Source organism: Mobula hypostoma, chromosome 25, assembly GCF_963921235.1.
Source record: "Mobula hypostoma chromosome 25, sMobHyp1.1, whole genome shotgun sequence".
Taxonomy (NCBI): Eukaryota; Metazoa; Chordata; class Chondrichthyes; order Myliobatiformes; family Myliobatidae; genus Mobula; species Mobula hypostoma.
The window spans coordinates 46,050,661-46,069,869 of record NC_086121.1 but is presented as its reverse complement, the minus strand read 5'-3'; the positions used below and the strand labels follow the sequence as shown (position 1 = coordinate 46,069,869).

At 46.3% G+C, this 19,209-nt stretch overlaps 1 protein-coding gene across 1 annotated transcript in view; it reads left to right on the top strand.

The window, feature by feature from the left end:
- Positions 1-19,209, top strand: part of LOC134338011 (ephrin type-B receptor 2) — a 532,321-nt gene that overhangs the window by 312,607 nt on the left and 200,505 nt on the right. The window contains exons 4-5 of the mRNA XM_063033507.1: positions 7,937-8,092; positions 13,343-13,678. Of these exons, the coding sequence (XP_062889577.1) occupies positions 7,937-8,092; positions 13,343-13,678 (492 nt within the window). The remainder of the gene's footprint in view (positions 1-7,936; positions 8,093-13,342; positions 13,679-19,209) is intronic.

The following is a 19,209-nucleotide window of genomic DNA, read 5'->3' as shown; positions in this document are numbered from 1 at the left end:
TTTAATTTGTTCTTGCCAATCAATCCCGATTACTGACTGGCCACTGCTCAAAACAGCAGACCGCCATGATTAGCTGCCTTACGTACTCAATAGGCGAACCTGAGATACATCTTCTCACACTTGGTTTCAGGAGCAGGAGGACTGGCAGCTCAATATTCTGGGATTTTGATATTTCAGACATGATTAAATGGAATGGACTAAAGGTGGAAGGATCGTATTCCTAGTCAGGGAAAATGTTACAGAACAGACTGGAGGCTGTATGGGTGGAACTGAGGAATAAGAAAAGGATGACCAGGTGAGCAGAGTTTAGCAAAGCAAATCGCAGAGAGATAGCAGACAGTTGCAAGAAAAATAAGATAGTGACTGGAACTCTCATGCTGTAAAAGGGCTGGAAGGAAAAGTGTTTGTCAAATGTGTTCAGAAAAGTTTCCTGAATCAATATACGTATAGATGTCCCAAATAGATTACATGCGATACTGGATCTCCTATTGCATGTATGGAATGAGATGGGATGTTTTCTGGCAAAGGCATGCTTGGTGAGTGAGATGCCTTCAGAAGTGATATTTTGAGAGTATAGAATTTGCAAGGCTAACAGGTTTAGGGAACCTAGGATTTCAAGGAATACTGAGGCTCTGGTTAAGAAAAAGAAGGAGAAGCATAGCAGGTATAGGCAGAAAAGAACAAATGTGGTACCTGAGGAGTATAAGAAATGGAAGAAAATACTTAAGAGAGAAATCAGGAGGACTAAAAGAATGCATGAGGTCGCTCTAGCAGACAAGCTGAAGGAGAATCCCAGGGGCTTCTACAGATATATTACAAGCAAAAAGATAGCAAGGGACAAAATTGGTCATCTTGACCATCTATGCATGGACCCAAAAGAGAAGGGTGAGATCTTAAATGGAATTTAAGAGGGAAGAGATTGCTGAGCCTCTGACTAGGATCTTAATGTCCTTGCTGTCCACGGGAATGGTACCGGAGGATTGGAGGGAGGTGAATGTTGTCCCTTTGTTCAAAAAAGGTAGTAGGGATAGTCCAGTGAGCCTTACGTCTGTGGTGGGAAAGCTGTTGGAAAAGATTCTTAGAGATAGGATCTATGGGCATTTAGAGAATCATGGTCTGATCAGGGACAGTCAGCATTGCTTTGTGAAGGGCAGATCGTGTCTAGCAAGCCTGATGGAGTTCTTTGAGGAGGTGACCAGGCATCAGGCATATAGATGAGGGTAGTGCAGTGGATGTGATCTACATGGATTTTACTAAGGCATTTGACAAGGTTCCACACGGTAGGGCTTATTCAGAAAGTCAGAAGGCATGGGATCCAAGGAAGTTTGGCCAGGTGGATTCAGAATTGGCTTGCCTGCAGAATGCAGAGGGTCGTGGTGGAGGGAGTACATTCAGATTGGAGACAAACAACAGGAATTCTGCAGATGCTGGAAATTCAAGCAACACACATAAGAGTTGCTGGTGAACGCAGCAGGCCAGGCAGCATCTCTAGGAAGAGGTGCAGTCGACGTTTCAGGCCGAGACCAATTGTCAGGACTAACTGAAGGAAGAGTGAGTAAGGGATTTGAAAGTTGGAGGGGGAGGGGGAGATCCAAAATGATAGGAGAAGACAGGAGGGGGAGGGATGGAGCCAAGAGCTGGACTGTTGTGGGCCGAAGGGCCTGTACTGTGCTGTATAATTCTATGTTCTATGTTCTATAACTGTAAAATGCCTTGTTTGCTATCGGCTTTCTAAATATTACATATTACATATGCTTCCTTTATCTTCTTGATTAATTTCACCACCTTTCATAATCCAAAAATCTCTTACCTTGCCACCCTTGTCCTTACTTCTTAATGAAACAAGCCCGTAAAGATGTCACCTGATACAGGTCACATCTATCCTAGAAGAGGTTCCAATGATCCTTTAATTTAGATCTTGCACCCTGCACCAATTCCTCAGACATGCATTCAACTATTCTATCTTTCTATTTTTGTCCACTGGGAGTAATCGGGAGATGAAAATCTTTGTGATTCTACTTTCATCCTTTCCTAATTCCCTCTAATCACCAAACAGGGACCTGCTCCCCTTTTATCCATGTTGATGGTACCCATGTGCACCACAACCTCTGGCTGCTCGCCTCCTGCTTGAAAATGTCCTGTAGCCACTCTGAGCCATCCTCAGTGCTGGCACCAGAGAGGCAATACATCATCCTAATTTCTCTTTCACAGCCACCGAATACTCTGCCTGTCCCTAGTTAGCGTCTTATATCATGATTGCTCTTCCTGACTTCATCCTTTCCCACTGAGCCTGAGAGCCAATATCAGTGCTACTGACATGACTCTGCTGCTGCCCCAACATAGTTCATCCCCTTCAGCAGCACCCGAAGGGATATACTCATTATTGAGGGGAACAGCCGCAGGGGAATCCTTCAGTCTGTCTGCCCCCTCTGCCTCTCCTGGTGGAGACCTATGTAACTACCTGATACCTATATCTTAGACGTGACCACCTCACTAACGTTCTTATCTGTGACGCTCTCACTTTCTTAGATAATCCCAGGTATGTCCAACAGCAGCTTCAGTTCCTTCACGTGGTCAGTCAAGAGTTGCAGCTGAACACACTTCCTTCAGGTGAAGTCACCTCGGACATCCTGCAGGAGGAGTATGCCGCTGTCCTGACTGCCATCCCAAATACTCCAGTAATAACTCTGAGGGAAACCTTACCAACACATACCTGCTTATCCTCCTCTCACTGAAGCCTTCCGAACCAAAACCTCAGCATTTATCCTCACACTCTTCACCTGCAACTCAAACGCAGCCACTCCACTAAAAGCTTGCCTTGCTTTTACTTGCTGATGGTCTGCCTCTGGACTCACTAAGCAGAGTAGAGACAGAAAGTGAGTAAAATGATACCATTGAATGGTTCAGAGATGAGGGAATGCCGCTGTTTAGAAAATCTGGACACAAAGATTAAAGAAATAGGAGAGTAAGCTGTCCAGTTCTTTTAGTATGCTGTGCCATTCATCAAGATTGTAGCTGATTATCTGCCTCAGTGCCTTCTCCAGCACTATCCCCGTGTCCCTTGACTAACTTAATGTCCAGAAATAAGGCAAAAGAGCAGAATTAGGCATTTTGGCCCATCAAGCCTACAATGCCATTCCATCACAGCTGATTTATTATCCTTCTCAGTGTCATTCTCCTGTCTTCTCCCAAAGCCTTTGACACCCTTACTAATCAGGAACCTATCAACCCCCACTATTAAGCCTATCTAATGACTTGGCCTCCATAGGTAAAGGTGCTGAGGAAGGGGATTTCTTGGAATGTATGGGGGATGGTTTTTTGAACCAACATGTCGAGGAACCAACTAGAGAGCAGGCTATTCTAGACTGGGTATTGAGCAATGAGGAAGGGTTAATTAGCAATCTTGTCTTGAGAGGCCCCTTGGGTAAGAGTGACCACAATATGGTGGAATTCTTCATTAAGATGGAGAGTGACATAGTTAATTCAGAAACAAAGGTTCTGAACTTAAAGAAGGGTAACTTTGAAAGTATGAGACGTGAATTAGCTAAGATAGACTGGCAAATGACACTTAAAGGGTTGATGGTGGATATGCAATGGCAAGCATTTAAAGATCGCATGGTTGAACTACAACAATTGTTCATCCCAGTTTGGCAAAAGAATAAATCAAGGAAGGTAGTGCACCCGTGGCTGACAAGGGAAATTAGGGAGAGTATCAATTCCAAAGAAGAAGCATACAAATTAGCCAGAAAAAGTGGCTCACCTGAGGACTGGGAGAAATTTAGAGTTCAGCAGAGGAGGACAAAGGGCTTAATTCGGAAGGGGAAAAAAGATTATGAGAGAAAACTGGCAGGGAACGTAAAAACTGACTGTAAAAGCTTTTACAGATATGTGAAAAGAAAAAATTGGTTAAGACAAATGTAGGTCCCCTACAGACAGAAACAGGTGAATTGATTATGGGGAGCAAGGACATGGCAGACCAATTGAATAATTACTTTGGTTCTGTCTTCACTAAGGAGGACATAAATAATCTTCCAGAAATAGTAGGGAACAGAGAGTCCAGTGAGATGGAGGAACTGAGGGAAATACATGTTAGTAGGGAAGTGGTGTTAGGTAAATTGAAGGGATTGAAGGCAGATAAATCCCCAGGGCCAGATGGTCTGCATCCCAGAGTGCTTAAGGAAGTAGCCCAAGAAATAGTGGATGCATTAGTGATAATTTTTTACAACTCTTTAGATTCTGGACTAGCTCCTGAGGATTGGAGGGTGGCTAATGTAACCCCACTTTTTAAAAAAGGAGGGAGAGAGAAACCAGGGAATTATAGACCGGTTAGCCTAACATTGGTGGTGGGGAAACTGCTAGAGTCAGTTACCAAAGATGTGATAACAGCACATTTGGAAAGCGGTGAAATGATCGGACAAAGTCAGCATGGATTTGTGAAAGGAAAATCATGTCTGACGAATCTCATAGAATTTTTTGAGGATGTAACTAGTAGAGTGGATAGGGGAGAACCAGTGGATGTGGTATATTTGGATTTTCAAAAGGCTTTTGACAAGGTCCCACACAGGAGATTAGTGTGCAAACTTAAAGCACACGGTATTGGGGGTAAGGTATTGATGTGGATAGAGAATTGGTTGGCAGACAGGAAGCAAAGAGTGGGAATAAATGGGACCTTTTCAGAATGGCAGGCAGTGACTAGTGGGGTACCACAAGGCTCAGTGCTAGGACCCCAGTTGTTTACAATATATATTAATGACTTGGATGAGGGAATTAAATGCAGCATCTCCAAGTTTGCGGATGACACGAAGCTGGGCGGCAGTGTTAGCTGTGAGGAGGATGCTAAGAGGATGCAGGGTGACTTGGATAGGTTAGGTGAGTGGGCAAATTCATGGCAGATGCAATTTAATGTGGATAAATGTGAAGTTATCCACTTTGGTGGCAAAAAGAGGAAAACAGATTATTATCTGAATGGTGGCCGATTAGGAAAAGGGGAGGTGCAATGAGACCTGGATGTCATTATACACCAGTCATTGAAAGTGGGCATGCAGGTACAGCAGGCGGTGAAAAAGGCGAATGGTATGCTGGCATTTACAGCAAGAGGATTTGAGTACAGGAGCAGGGAGGTACTACTGTAGTTGTACAAGGCCTTGGTGAGACCACACCTGGAGTATTGTGTGCAGTTTTGGTCCCCTAATCTGAGGAAAGACATCCGTGCCATAGAGGGAGTACAAAGAAGGTTCACCAGATTGATTCCTGGGATGGCAGGACTTTCATATGATGAAAGGCTGGATGAACTAGGCTTATACTCGTTGGAATTTAGAAGATTGAGGGGGGATCTGATTGAAACGTATAAAATCCTAAAGGGATTGGTCAGGCTAGATGCAGGAAGATTGTTCCCGATGTTGGGGAAGTCCAGAACGAGGGGTCACAGTTTGAGGATAAAGGGGAAGCCTTTTAGGACTGAGATTAGGAAAAACTTCTTCACACAGAGAGTGGTGAATCTGTGGAATTCTCTGCCACAGGAAACAGTTGAGGCCAGTTCATTGGCTATATTTAAGAAGGAGTTAGATATGGCCCTTGTGGCTAAAGGGATCAGGGGGTATGGAGGGAAGGCTGGTGCAGGGTTCTGAGTTGGATGATCATCCATGATCATACTGAATGGCGGTGCAGGCTTGAAGGGCCGAATGGCCTACTCCTGCACCTATTTTCTATGTTTCTATGTTTCGACAACAATCTGTGGCAATTAATTCTCTCCACCTGTGCTTTGATCAGATGGGGAAACTCTCATTGTTCTCTTTCAAGCAGAGAATGTGGAGAGGAGATAAGATGGTGATGCTTAAAATACTGAGCGGTCTAGACAGAAAAAGAAAAGGGGAATTTGTTGGAAATATTGAGAACTATTGGTAAATAGCATGATGTGAAGATAGACGGGCTTACAGAAAGTGTGAGGTGCATTTTCAGTTTTATGTCACTGGCAATATTATAATAAACTAAGTTGTATAAATATGTGAAACAGCAGCAATAAAAGATGAAAAGTGGCCAGTGCAGGGGGAGAGTGTGCTGCAGACTGGGAGTTGTGGGGGGGAGCAGAGCACTTGGGCAGCTTGGGGCAAAATGTTGTTACCCAGCCTGACAGTTCTGGGTCTTTCGCCTGATAGCAGGAGGTCAAAGAGATTGGGGAAGGTTAGATTCCCTCTCCCGTCACTGTACGTAAGCAGCACTCTCCAGTAGTTACTTGTGTCTCTTAAGAGGTTGGCTTTGGAGCTGAAGCTGCACAATTGTACAATGGATCAACACCCAAACTGGCAGATTGGGCTTTGTAGACACAAGAGAAGCTGGAACTCCTGAGCAGCACTACTTCCCGCCACTGCCCGTAAGGAGTTTGTACGTTCTCCCCATGGCCGCGTGGGTTTCCTCTGGGTGCTCTGGTCTCTTTGCGCATTTGAAAAATGTATGGCTTAGTAGGGTAATTAGTCACATGGGTGTAATTGCGTGGTGCAGACTAGCTGGACTGAAAGGGCCAGTAACCGTGCTGCAAGTGTCGAAAAAACACACACACACACAAAATGCTGGCGGAACTCAGCAGGTCAGGCAGCATCTATGGAGGGAAATGAGACTAGGGGAGCCCAGTGATGCTGGTAGGGGCACTTCCAATAGAAGATTCTGATCCCTGAGAGACAGTGTTAGCCTCTATGTAGCCCTCTTCTAGTGTCAGTAAAACATGAAAGAGATTTCTGGTGAATGCTTGTGATTCCTATTCATACATTAGCAGAGTTCACATTTTCGGGGAATGACAATAGATCAGGACGAATTGAGGTAAGAGACACAATCTCCACTATTGTGGAGGGTTATCTTAACTTTGATTTAGGGTCTCAAGATTGTGTTGGAACGAACAGATTTCGGCTTCTTTGTGAGCAAATCAGACTATCCCTCAATTTATTGAAGTTTGGGTAATGGAGAGGGTTACAGTGGACAAAAATTGTGGGATTAGCATTTAAATCAAAATAATCAAGATGCAGGGAGCATGGATTAATTTGAAGGTGCACATACAAGGGTACTGTGCAAAGTCAGGGTATTCCCATCAGTGAGAATTTATCCGCTCGCTAATGACCTGTTATATCGGAATACGTGAGTAATGATCACAGCACCTGGGACTGCTTGGGAACATGTGAATCTGACAACCTGAGAGAATTTATTCAGACATCAACAGTGCCTGATCCTTATAATCGTGACTTTTTTTGTTTTGTTCCTTAATATAAAACATCTGGATACAGGAAGTCTGATGTTAAAATAAGTCATAAATCTTTGCAGCAATTCAATTTTAATATCCTCTCTAAACTGACTTGACAAAGCACCCTGGAATGTCCAGTTTTGCTGGGCCCAATCTTCTAGAGTTTGTAAGCAGCCAAGTAGTGGCATGTCAGTGGGTTGTACTTCAGGGACAGGCACCAGAATGTGGAGGTTTCAAACATTTAATGGAATGGCATACAGATGGTCTAGAAGTTAAAGAATTAGAATCATGTTTACTATCCTGTGCCCATGATGACGCTGGCTGAGCCTATAATATGTCTCCGTACCTCCTTTCCCCTTTATTACCCACTTTCTACTTGTCTCCTTTTCTGTTTTAGTCCTTTCCTCCTCCCCCTTTGCCCTCACCCCTTTTCATCTTCCTCCCCCTTCCCCCCACAGTACTCCCTTTGTTCATCCACTTTTAGCCTTCCTTTATCTCTCTCTTCCTTTCCCTTTCCTCTTTCCCTCCATTCTCTCTTGTTTCTCCACTCTCCCTCCATTCTCCTACCTTTGCATTTTCATTGCTATTCCTCATTCTTTCTTCCCTCCACTGTTCCTCCATTCCAATTTATTTCCTCTGCTTTGTCTTTCCCTTTAATCCCACTTCCCACACTTCCTGTTCCTTTCTAACATTTTCCCTGTTTTTCAGCCTGTCCATTGGGATCATTTAAGCCTCTGCAAGGAGACAATCTCTGTCTGAACTGTCCAATCAACAGCCGGACCACCAGTGAAGGGGCCACAAATTGCATCTGCCGGAATGGGTACTATCGTTCAGACTCCGATCCACACAACATGCCCTGTACCAGTAAGTTCACTGTAACAATCTCCTATTGTGTAAACGAGGAGTAGACCCAGGTAAACTCAAGAGACACAAACATTGTAGACAAACAGTTTCAGATATGGTGGGGGGGGGTGGGGGGGAATACTGGGGTAGAGCTGATACAGTCCTGTCAGTCTGGAAGATTTGGACTGAACTCAGAGACACACAGAGACTAGCTTTGATTAACACACAGCCCATGAGCTGTATTAAAACAAGACTTTTAATTAACTGTTCAGGCAAACCTACCCAAGCTCACTCTATAGACAAATGTGGTTAGTATCCAAATACCTCTGGCATCAGCAGTCAAAGATACCTGTGGCCACCAATAAAGCCCAGCTGTAGTTACCAGGTTAATGAAAATAGTGATCTACAATATTGCAATGTGGGAAACTGTCAAATATGAATGGAAGTGATTTCCAAATCAACAAAAGTGATATCCTGTGATGAAACTAACAGCCTATGTTCCTATGAGACGTTGTTGTCTGATTACTGTGAGGAGGGTACATGGAAAGAGGTTTATTTTTTCCAAAATTGGTTCCTCTTTGAGTTTAATAGTATTTCTGAAAACTCGTTGTTATTACAGTCTGTGATATCATAACTCAGGAATAGGATAGGAATGGAGAGGGAAAGGAGAGTAACTACAGTGGATAGGGAAGGAATGAGGAATAGAGATTAAAAGGGCCAACGTGGTGTAAAGGAGGGACAATAAAGAGGGATATGAGAGAGAATGGAGGGAAAGAGGAGGGGGAAAGCAGGAAGGAGAGAAAGGAGGCATTGATTCTAATCATTAAAAAAACACATTCGTGAGAGCATACAAAATTAGGTCCCTTGGTCCCTTAATACAGTGTGGTCATTCAGTACAGTTTTGACTCAGGGCTCAATTCCTCTTCTCTGCTGTATGCCCTATCCCTAATCTTCCAGAAATTAATGTGTCTCATGTTTAAATGCCTCAAGATCTGTCCCTAACCCTGCAGCTAGATTTGTTATTCAAGATCAAACGAGCCAGTGATTATTTATTTATCTTATTTATTGACATACAACGTGGAATTGGCCCTTCAAGCCACGCTGCCAAGCAATTGCCCAATTTAATCTTCGCCTAAGCATGGGACAATTCACAGTGACCAATGAACCTACCTACCAGAGCATGAGGAATTCTGCAGATGCTGGAAATTCAAGCAACACACATCAAAGTTGCTGGTGAACGCAGCTGGCCAGGCAGCATCTCTAGGAAGCGGTACAGTCGACGTTTCGGGCCGAGACCCTTCGTCAGGACTAACTGAAAGAAGAGCTAGTAAGAGATTTGAAAGTGGGAGGGGGAGGGGGAGATCCAAAATGATAGGAGAAGACAGGAGGGGGAGGGATGGAGCCAAGAGCTGGACAGGTGATAGCAAAAGGGATATGAGGGGATCATGGGACAGGAGGCCCAGGGAGAAAGAAAAGGGGGAGGGGGGGAAAAACTCAGAGGATGGACAAGGGGTATAGTCAGAGGGACAGAGGGGGAAAAAGGAGACAGAGAGAAAGAATGTGTGTATATAAATAAATAATGGATGGGGTACGAGGGGGAGGTGGGGCATTATCAGAAGTTAGAGAAGTCAATGTTCATGCCATCAGGTTGGAGGCTACCCAGATGGAATATAAGGTGTTGTTCCTCCAACCTGAGTGTGGCTTCATCTTTACAGTAGAGGAGGCCGTGCATAGACTTTGATGTGTGTTGCTACCAACCAGAATGTCTTTTGGAGCGTGGGAGGAAACTGAAGCACCCGGAGGAAACTGGAGCGTGGGAGGAAACCAGAGCACCCAGAAGAAACCAGATCACCTGGAGGAAACCAGAGCGCCTGGGGGAAACCGGATCACCCGGAGGAAACTGGAGCACCCGGAGGAAACCGGAGTACCTGGAGGAAACTGGAGCACCCGGAGGAAACCAGAGCACCCAGGGGAAACTGGAGCACCTGGAGGAAACTGGAGCACCCGGAGGAAACTGGAGCATGGGAGGAAACTGGAGCACCCGGAGGACACTGGAGCACCCGGAGGAAACCCGCACGGTCACAGGGAGCACATGCAAACTCCTTACAGACAGTGGCAGGAATTGAACCTGGGTCGCTTATATTGAAAACTGTTGTGCTAACCTGCCATCGAGCTGTCAGAAACACCTGTATTCAGTGGTGAAATATATCTGCATTCAAACCTGGAACACATTTAGTGCCATCCACGGATCAATATACAAAATAAAAACTGAAGTATTGCCCCTGGCCCCTTGAGTCTGCTGTCCAGTGATCCCTCTCCCCACCAATTTCCTCCTCCATCACTTATATGCCTCCCTCCCTCCCCAGGCGCTTACCCTGTAACTGCACTAACTGTTACACCTACCCCTACGCTTGCTCCCTCCCCCCTTCACAGTCCTTCCAGCTGAGGAACTCCTTCACATAAGAATCAATTGGTCTTATTCCTTGTCAGCCAGGTCCCAGCCAAACCAAACTTAGAGGAACAACACCTCATACCTGCATATTCTCCAACCTAGCAGCTTGAACATCAAACTTTCAAACTTCCGGTAACTGCTCCCCCTCTGTACTTTATCTGTTTTTCTGTTCTTTATCATTTCCTGATCCAGCTGGGCCCCATCACCCTATCTCTTTCCCCTCCACCCTCTTCATAGAAAACCATAGAAAAACTACAGCACAGGAACAGGCCTTTTGGCCCTTCTTGGCTGTGCCAAACTATTTTCTGCCTAGTCCCACTGACTCGCACATGGACCATATCCCTCCATACACCTCCCATCCATATATCTGTCCAATTTATTCTTAAATGTTAAAAAAGAACCTGCATTTACCACCTCGTCTACCACCATCCACGCAGTCCTGCCACTGGCTCACCTCCCCATCTGTATTCCATGCTCAACCAACTTCTATCAAATTCCAGCATCTGTAGCCATTTGTCACTTCCACTTATCACTTACCACTTTCTAACATCATACCTGTCACTACTTTCACCTGAATCCACCTATCACCTGCCAGCTCTTGCTCCACCCCTTTCCCTCTCTTCTTTATATTGGTTATCACCCTCTTTCTTTCAGTCCAGGTGAAGGGTCTGACCCAAAACATCAAAGTTCAAGGTAAATTTTTTATAAAACTACTTATATGTCACAATATACCATCTTGCAGGCATAGTCAAGCACCTTTTCACTATTTCTTATGACAAACAACAATTAACTCAGAGTGGATAAATCATAAGCAAATTTATTTTACTTACAGCAAGGGAAGACTAGCAGTTTGCGAGAGCTGGTGATAGCTTTGTAAAAAGAGACAGCATCATCAGTCCTTTATTCACAAGTGTTGGCTACTTACGCCAATTCAAGGACAGGGTATATTCTGTTCATCTGCTTATCAGTATACTTGGCATTCTAACAGTAACGGATCCACTTGTCTTTCTGCAGTTTGTCATATACTCAAGGTCCATCGGTATAATGTTTGCATGAACACAATTAGCCTAGCATTCTGGTACAATACAGGTTCCATTTTGTTACTACCTGTACAAGTAAAGTACATTTCCACAGCATTCACAGTAGAACTGAGAAACACAATATAATCAACGAAAAGCAACACACAAGCTAAGACAGATGAACACCCAATGTGCAAAAAGAAGAAAAACTGGGCAAATAATAAATAAATAATGAGAACATGAGTTTTAGAGTCCTTAAGGTGAGTTCATGGGTTTTGGAATCAATTTAGAGTTGAAGTGAGTGAGGTTATCACACTGGCTGGATGGTTAAAGGGTTGAACTGTTCCTGAACCTGATGATGTAGGACCTAAGGCTTCTATACCACTTTCTTGATGGCAAAAGCAAGAAGAGAGCATGGGCTGGATGGTGGGGGTTTTGAAGATGGATGTTGTTTTCCTGTGGCAGCACTCAGGTAGATATGCTCAATGGTTGAGAGGGCTTTTCCTGTGATGGGCTCTTTTCAGTTTTTGGACATTGATGCAACAGTCAGGATCCTCTGCACTGTGCATCTATAGAAGTCTGTCAAAGGTTTAGAAGACATGCCACAAAGATGTAAGTATAAAGTGAGGAGAGCAAGGGGCTAAGCCCCCAGCCCTGTGGGGTACTTGTGCTGAAGGTTATTGTGGAGGAGACATTGTTGCCAATCCATTCTGACTGGGGTCTACAAGTGAAGAAATCGAGGATCCAGTTGCAGGAGGGAGTATTGAGGCCCAGGTCTAGGTACTTGGTGAGTAGATCTGGGGATGATAGTGTTGAGCTGTAGTCAACAAATGCATCTTCTCTGTCCAGATGTTCCAGAGCTGAGTGTGAGCCAATGGTGGTATTTGCTGTTGACCCATTGTGATGATAGGCAAATTGAAACATCAACTATCCATTTCCCTCCACAGGTGCTGCCTTTCATGGTGAGTTTCTCCAGCATTTTGTGTGTTGCTCCAGATTTCAGCATCTGCACCCTCTTGTGTCTACATCATAAAAGATAATATTTTAAAAGAGATGCTGTATGATTGAGCTGGTGTGTGGGTGCACAGAGCATACGAGGAAGCACACTCTATTCATTATCAGTAGAATGCAAAACCTTCAGAAGACACTGATCTGGCTTCAGCTGCAATATCCAGCACTAATATTGTGGTCACTTTGTGAACAGCAGAATGCAAAGGTATTGGAGAGGATCGAGAGGAAATTTATAAAGATGGTTCCTGGAATGAGGGACTGCAGGTACATGGATACATTAGAGAGAATGGGATTGTTCTCTACCAAAGAGCAATCTGAGGGGAGATCAGCTGGAGTATAAAATGATGAGTGGTCTGGAGTGTGAGTAAGGGAAACTGGTCTCTGATGAAGGTTCAGGTACAAGTGGTCACTGGTATAAATTAAAAGGGAGAAGAATGAAGGTTTACATGAGGAGCATGAGCAGTATGTAGCTGAAATCTGGAATGCCCTGTGGTGGATGCAGTTTCCCTATGGCCTTCAGGAGAGATGCGGTGAAATTTATGATGAGGAACAACTTGCAGGAGATGGGGGAGGAAGCTGGTATCCTGCACAGACAAAGTGAGTCAAATGGCTGCCTTTTTCGCTCAACCATTCTCTTAACATAGAATATACACCGAATGCAATCTTGAAGAGGAATTTCGTTATGTTATAGAAATAGTAGAAAAATATGCCAAGTACTATTGCTTTTCAGTCATGTTTTTATAATTTGTGTTATGTGAGTCGAATAATTTTATCTTTATCTTTTCCAAGCAACGCCATCTGAACCGCAGACTGTTATTTCCAGTGTAAATGAAACATCCCTGAACCTGGAATGGACATCTCCACACGAGACAGGAGGCAGGGAAGATGTAGTTTACAACGTGATCTGCAAGACCTGCAAATCTGGACACGGACGCTGTACTCGATGTGGGGATCACGTGCAGTTTGTTCCACGTCAGCTGGGTTTGGCTGAGCCGCATGTTTACATCAGCGATCTGTTGGCACACACACAGTACACCTTTGAGATCCAAGCTGTGAATGGAGTCTCCGATCAAAGTCCTTACTCACCCAGCTTTGCATCCATCAATATCACCACTAATCAAGCTGGTAAGGGAGTTGTTACTTTCCATTCATGCTTAAGCAGGTGTTGTGTAATTCCTACCTCTGTGATTAGAATAACTTGAAAGAATAACACTGACCTTCATCTAGAACAGCAGCTTCCTAAATTTCATGTTTTGTTTCTTTAGTTCTTGCCTGTTACATTTTATACAATACTATTCCATTGTTGCATTCTTGCCAGAATGATCAGCACAATGATTTTGTGTGGACTCTGACTATGACACTGGAGTTCAGCAGTCTAGTTGCATCTGATGCAGAGAAATCTCTTCACTGATTTCATTGAAAGGGAAAGCTGTGAGAATTGAAGGGTATTTTTAGATTTTGTTTTTATTGCTAAAACTTATTGGATTTTTAAAAATTGTTACATTTTTAAATATTCTAGTTTTTATTTATTAATTTTACTGGCTTAATCAGCAATGAATAATTCTGCATATATTATCCAAGTTGAGAGCCAGCTTTGCCAGGTCTCTCTGATAATTTGGGATTTTATTGGCAGGTTTTGCTCAGCAGAGCTTCTCCCCACACATGTCCTTTTGGTTGAGGAACTCACTGGCTTTGTCCAACAGGACTTATACTTTATCCTTTATTGTCACCAAACAATTGATACTAGAACGTACAATCATCACAGCGATATTTGATTCTGCGCTTCCTGCTCCCTGGAGTACCAATCGACAGTAAATATTAAAAATTTAAATTATAAATCATAAATAGAAAATAGAAAATGGAAAGTAAGGTAGTGCAAAAGAACCAAGAGGCAGGTCCGGATATTTGGAGGGTACGGCCCAGATCTGGGTCAGGATCTGTTCAGCAGTCTTATCACAGTTGGAAAGAAGCTGTTCCCAAATCTGGCCGTACGAGTCTTAAAGCTCCTGAGCCTTCTCCCGGAGGGAAGAGGGACGAAAAGTGTGTTGGCTGGGTGGGTGGTGTCCTTGATGATCCTGGCAGCACTGCTCCGACAGCGTGCGGTGTAAAGTGAGTCCAAGGATGGAAGATTGGTTTGTGTGATGTGCTGCACCGTGTTCACAATCTTCTGCAGCTTCTTCCAGTCTTGGACAGGACAACTTCCATACCAGGTTGTGATGCACCCTAGAAGAACGCTTTCTACGGTGCATCTATAAAAATTAGTGAGGGTTTTAGGGGACAGGCCAAATTTCTTTAGTTTTCTCAGGAAGTAAAGGCGCTGGTGGGCCTTCTTGGCAGTGAACTCTGGTACAAGATTTGGTTCTTTAGCTTCATCTGAGGCCACGCCTTCAGTAACAAGGGCACTGAGATGTGTTTCGCCTTCTCAGCCTGAGCGATATCCCCCTTTTTAGCCGTGTATCAGATAGTGCCAATGCTCGGGTCATCATACTGAGCCGCCCCCACTTCCTCGGGGCTCAACTCCGGCAGCTGCCTGTTCCTCAGAGCAGTCAAATTACAGTAAACAGTGGGTAGTGCGTCATCATCAACCCCCATTAGGTCTCTGGCTTTAGCGTTGCTCGCAAAGTGACACCTGGTCTTCACTCCCGGGGCAGGGATGCTCTCCCACTCCTCGTCCGTGCCCAATCCCTCATGCGCCTGATGAGATAAAGCATCTGCATCGATGTTCCGGCTCCTTCGCTGATACTTCAGGCTGAACTCATAGGCAGACAAGGCCACCAACCACCGATGCCCTGTAGCATCCAGTTTCGCCGAGGTCAGAATATAAGTGAGAGGATTGTTGTCTGTCCTCACCATAAACTTGGCCCTGTATAGATAGTCACTCAGCTTGTCCACCACTGCCTATTTCAGCGCCAGAAACTCCAACTTGTGAGTGGGATAGTTTCTCTCAGAAGGTGACAAACTTCGGCTGGCAAACGCCACTGGCCTTAATCCATTGCCCTGTTCCTGGTACAGGACAGCCCCCAGACCCTCATGACTGGCATCAGTATGTAGCACATACGGCTTCCAGGGTCAGCAAAGCTAGCACCGGGGCCTGTGTCAGCGCCTTTTCAGCGATTGGAATGCCTCCTCGAATTGAACATCCCACCTTGGTCCAAAGGGCTCCGACGGGTTCAGATATCATCCTGCCTCCTGCCCTCGGTCCCCCTTCCTTTTCTTCCCCACGGGGGGATAACCACACAAAAGCTGGTTCAGTGGGTGACTCATTTTAGCGTATCCTTTCACGAATCGCCGATAATACCCACAGAACCCCAAAAACGAGCGCAGGGCGCTCACAGCCTGGGGTCTCGGCCAGGTGGTCACCATGTCTATCTTAGCCGTATCAGTAGCCACTCCCTCTCGCGAGATTATGTGTCTGACATAGCCGATAGACGTCTTGCAGAACTGGCATTTGCCCAGGGAAAGTTTCAACCCTTCCTCCCTCAGCCGGTTTAATACCGCCAGCAGCCGCTCCTCATGCTCCTCCAAAGTAGATCCAAACACTATCAGGTTATCCAGATACACCAACACCTCGAGCAAGTTCATATCCCCCACTGTCCTCTCCATGACCCCCTGGAAGGTGGCTGGGGCCCCCGATATGCCTTGGGGCATTCGTTCAAACTGAAAGAATCCCAGGGGACAGATGAAGGCTGTCTTCTCTTTATCGGCCCCACTCATCAGAATCTGGTAATACCCACTCCGCAAATCCAATACACTAAACCACTGGGCACCACTCAAACAGGCCAATGCGTCTTCAACCCCCGGGACCATATACTGGTCAGGGACAGTGTGCCGGTTCAGGGTCCTATAGTCCATGCACATACGTACCTTCCCATTTTTCTTCCGAGCCACTACTATGGGGGACACATAGGGGCTCCGGGACTCCGCGATAATCCCTGCATCCTTCAACTGGCGCAAGTGCTGCAGCACATCTTCCACGTCAGACGGGGCCAGCCGCTGCGACCTTTCTCTAAGCGGGGTGTCATTTGTCACCCAGATAGTGTGACAAATGCTCTTGGAACAACCCACATCAAACTCGCCCTGAGAAAAGACATCCCCTAGCTTCAACATCTTCTCCACTAGCCTTCCGTTACACTCCGGCGGCACAGTAGAGTCCTCAAAATTAAAGGCCTACTCATTCAGCCGCCCCCTTTCCTCCAATAATTTTCCTCCAGTGGGCCTCACGGGGGGCGCTAGACATCACCGTCGCTGGGAACAAGTGCGTGAGGGGCATCCCGCGCTTAAATGATCTCCCTCTCTGTTGTGTTCCTTACAATCACCCCTACCCAGTATGCCTGTACAACTCAGGACCTCTGCAGTTCAGGTCTCACCAGCACCCCAGCTGGGAACCGGGACTCCCCTTCAAGGTCTTCTGGGTCGTCTACTAACAGGGCCTCTCCTGCCAGTACTCCAGGGAATCTGGGGGTCCCCAACACTAGCGCCACCTCCCCTGGCCGTATCACTTTAGGCCTCGCCTGAGTACACCACACCGTCCCTCTTTTGAACTCAGGGTCCAGCCTTCTGTGACCACCCGCTTCTTCGAACGTCGCTCGAAACACTGGGTGTACCGAGAGGGTCTCCAGAAAGTTCTCCCCCACTTTCTCCTTACAGGCTCCCAGGAGCCGTCGCACCAGAGGGGAGTTAGTCCCCACCAGAAGGGCAGTGTCAACTGTTTCCACCGGATCCAGACAAACCAACACCAACGTCTCAAGGGCTTCAGACACTTCCACATTACCCTCCGAGAATTCCAGTCTCACTGACAGGTACCCATCGTACGGGTAATCACCATTACTTACACCCCAAATCTCCAGGGCATTAAACGGGGTTACGGGCAAATGCTTTAGGTATTTGTTGTAGAACGACCAGTATAATAAGGTGACCTGCGACCTGGTATCAAGGATGCTCCTTGCAAAGATTCCCTCTATCCGTAGGGACACACTGGAGCGGGGTCCCACTAATCCATCTGGGCTTGGGCTTGCGGGGGTCCCATGGCAGATTTCTGGGAACATGTTCCTCCAGAGATCTCTGTCCGTTCCCTCACTGAGTCTCTCCTATGTTTCCCATCACCTCTCCCTTCTTAGTCGCCCGGGGGCTTGCCCTCCGCGGGGTGTCTTTACTCTCACAATCCCCCTGGAAGTGTCCCTCTTCTCCACAGCTGTAGCACACCTCCTGCCACTCACATTCCCACTGGAAATGCCCCTCTTTCCCACAGTTATAGCACACGCTATCTGCCACTCCCACCCCTGAAGGGGGTGCTCTCCCTGTCAAACCACTCATGCGACGGGTCCCTACCCACTTGGGCCCCCTTGGGTCGCTCATTTCTCAACCCTACCACCACCTCCTGTACTGCTGAGGATCGTTCCCAGTGGCCAGAGTCCATTTTCCAGCCCAACGCGCTTTCATCCTCCCGCACCTCTCTATTCAGCTGACCGAATGATGGAGGGGGGCTTCTTTTATAGGACTGCTGGAGACTCCAAGCCACCTTGTCCTCCCCCAGGGAACCCCTAGATATCTGATTCATCCTCAACTTCACCACCTCATCCATCTTCACTAGTCCTCAGCACCACAACCCATTAAGCATTATCTCCAGCTGAAAAATGTATTCTGAGAGCTTTATCCCTCTTCCCTGCCACATGTTTTGAAACTCCGCTAAAAGCTCTCAGGAACCTCCCGTCAATCCAAAAGCACCCTCCAAAGCTTCCAGATACTCTGCCGGGGAAGCCGAGGACTGTTCAGCTTTCAGCCCCCGGACGACTCCAGCCACCACTCCCCGCAAACTTTCCACCGATCTCTGTCTATTCTCATCTGAGCCTGGCCACTCCGCTAACAACAGGGATGTGTTTTTGAGCCATGTCTCATAATCGTTCTCCCCTCCCGGGGTGTGCATGGCTCCTGAGAAAATTCTCAGCTTCGGAGGTCGGGGGGGCGGGGGGGTCCTCGGCCCTTCTCACCAGGGAGGTAATGGCGGCTGCCAACTCGGAGGTCTCACCTCTAACTGGGGGTCGGAGCCTGACCAATCCTTCCCACTCTGACCCCTCTTCCCTTATTACCCCGAGAACTTGTTCCCTTGCAAATTCCTTCAACCCTCCACCACTGGCTACTGGCACCTCCCCTGACTTCTCCTCAAGCTCCTCCTCCGGTGTCTCTTCTTATTCATCCTCCGAGAGGGAGTGGAAGTCCCACGGCCCCACCTCCCCCGGACGCTAACCATTGCTGGCAGTTCCAACATCATGACATCAGCACTCGTATGAACCAACACTCAGCTGGATTCCACTTCTTTACCGCACCTTCTAGCTATCAGTTCTACCTTGCCGATAGCTTTAATCAGACTCAACCCTCGCACTAGCACTTCTTCCGAAGTGCAGAAATCCACCCACTTAACAGGCTCACATGATTAACCGGTACATCCTTGAACTCACAGCAGCTTACAATCTTATCTCGATCCATCTCCGCACTACTTAACATGGTGATTTATACAGCTTACACAGAATCCAATCCCAGACGAGCCCCCACAAATGCAATGCTCAGGTCTATCGGCTCATCCGCCCGCCCAACTGTGTCTCACGTTTGTGTAGTTGCTGTGTAATGCCACCTGATGCAAACTCACACATCAAATATCA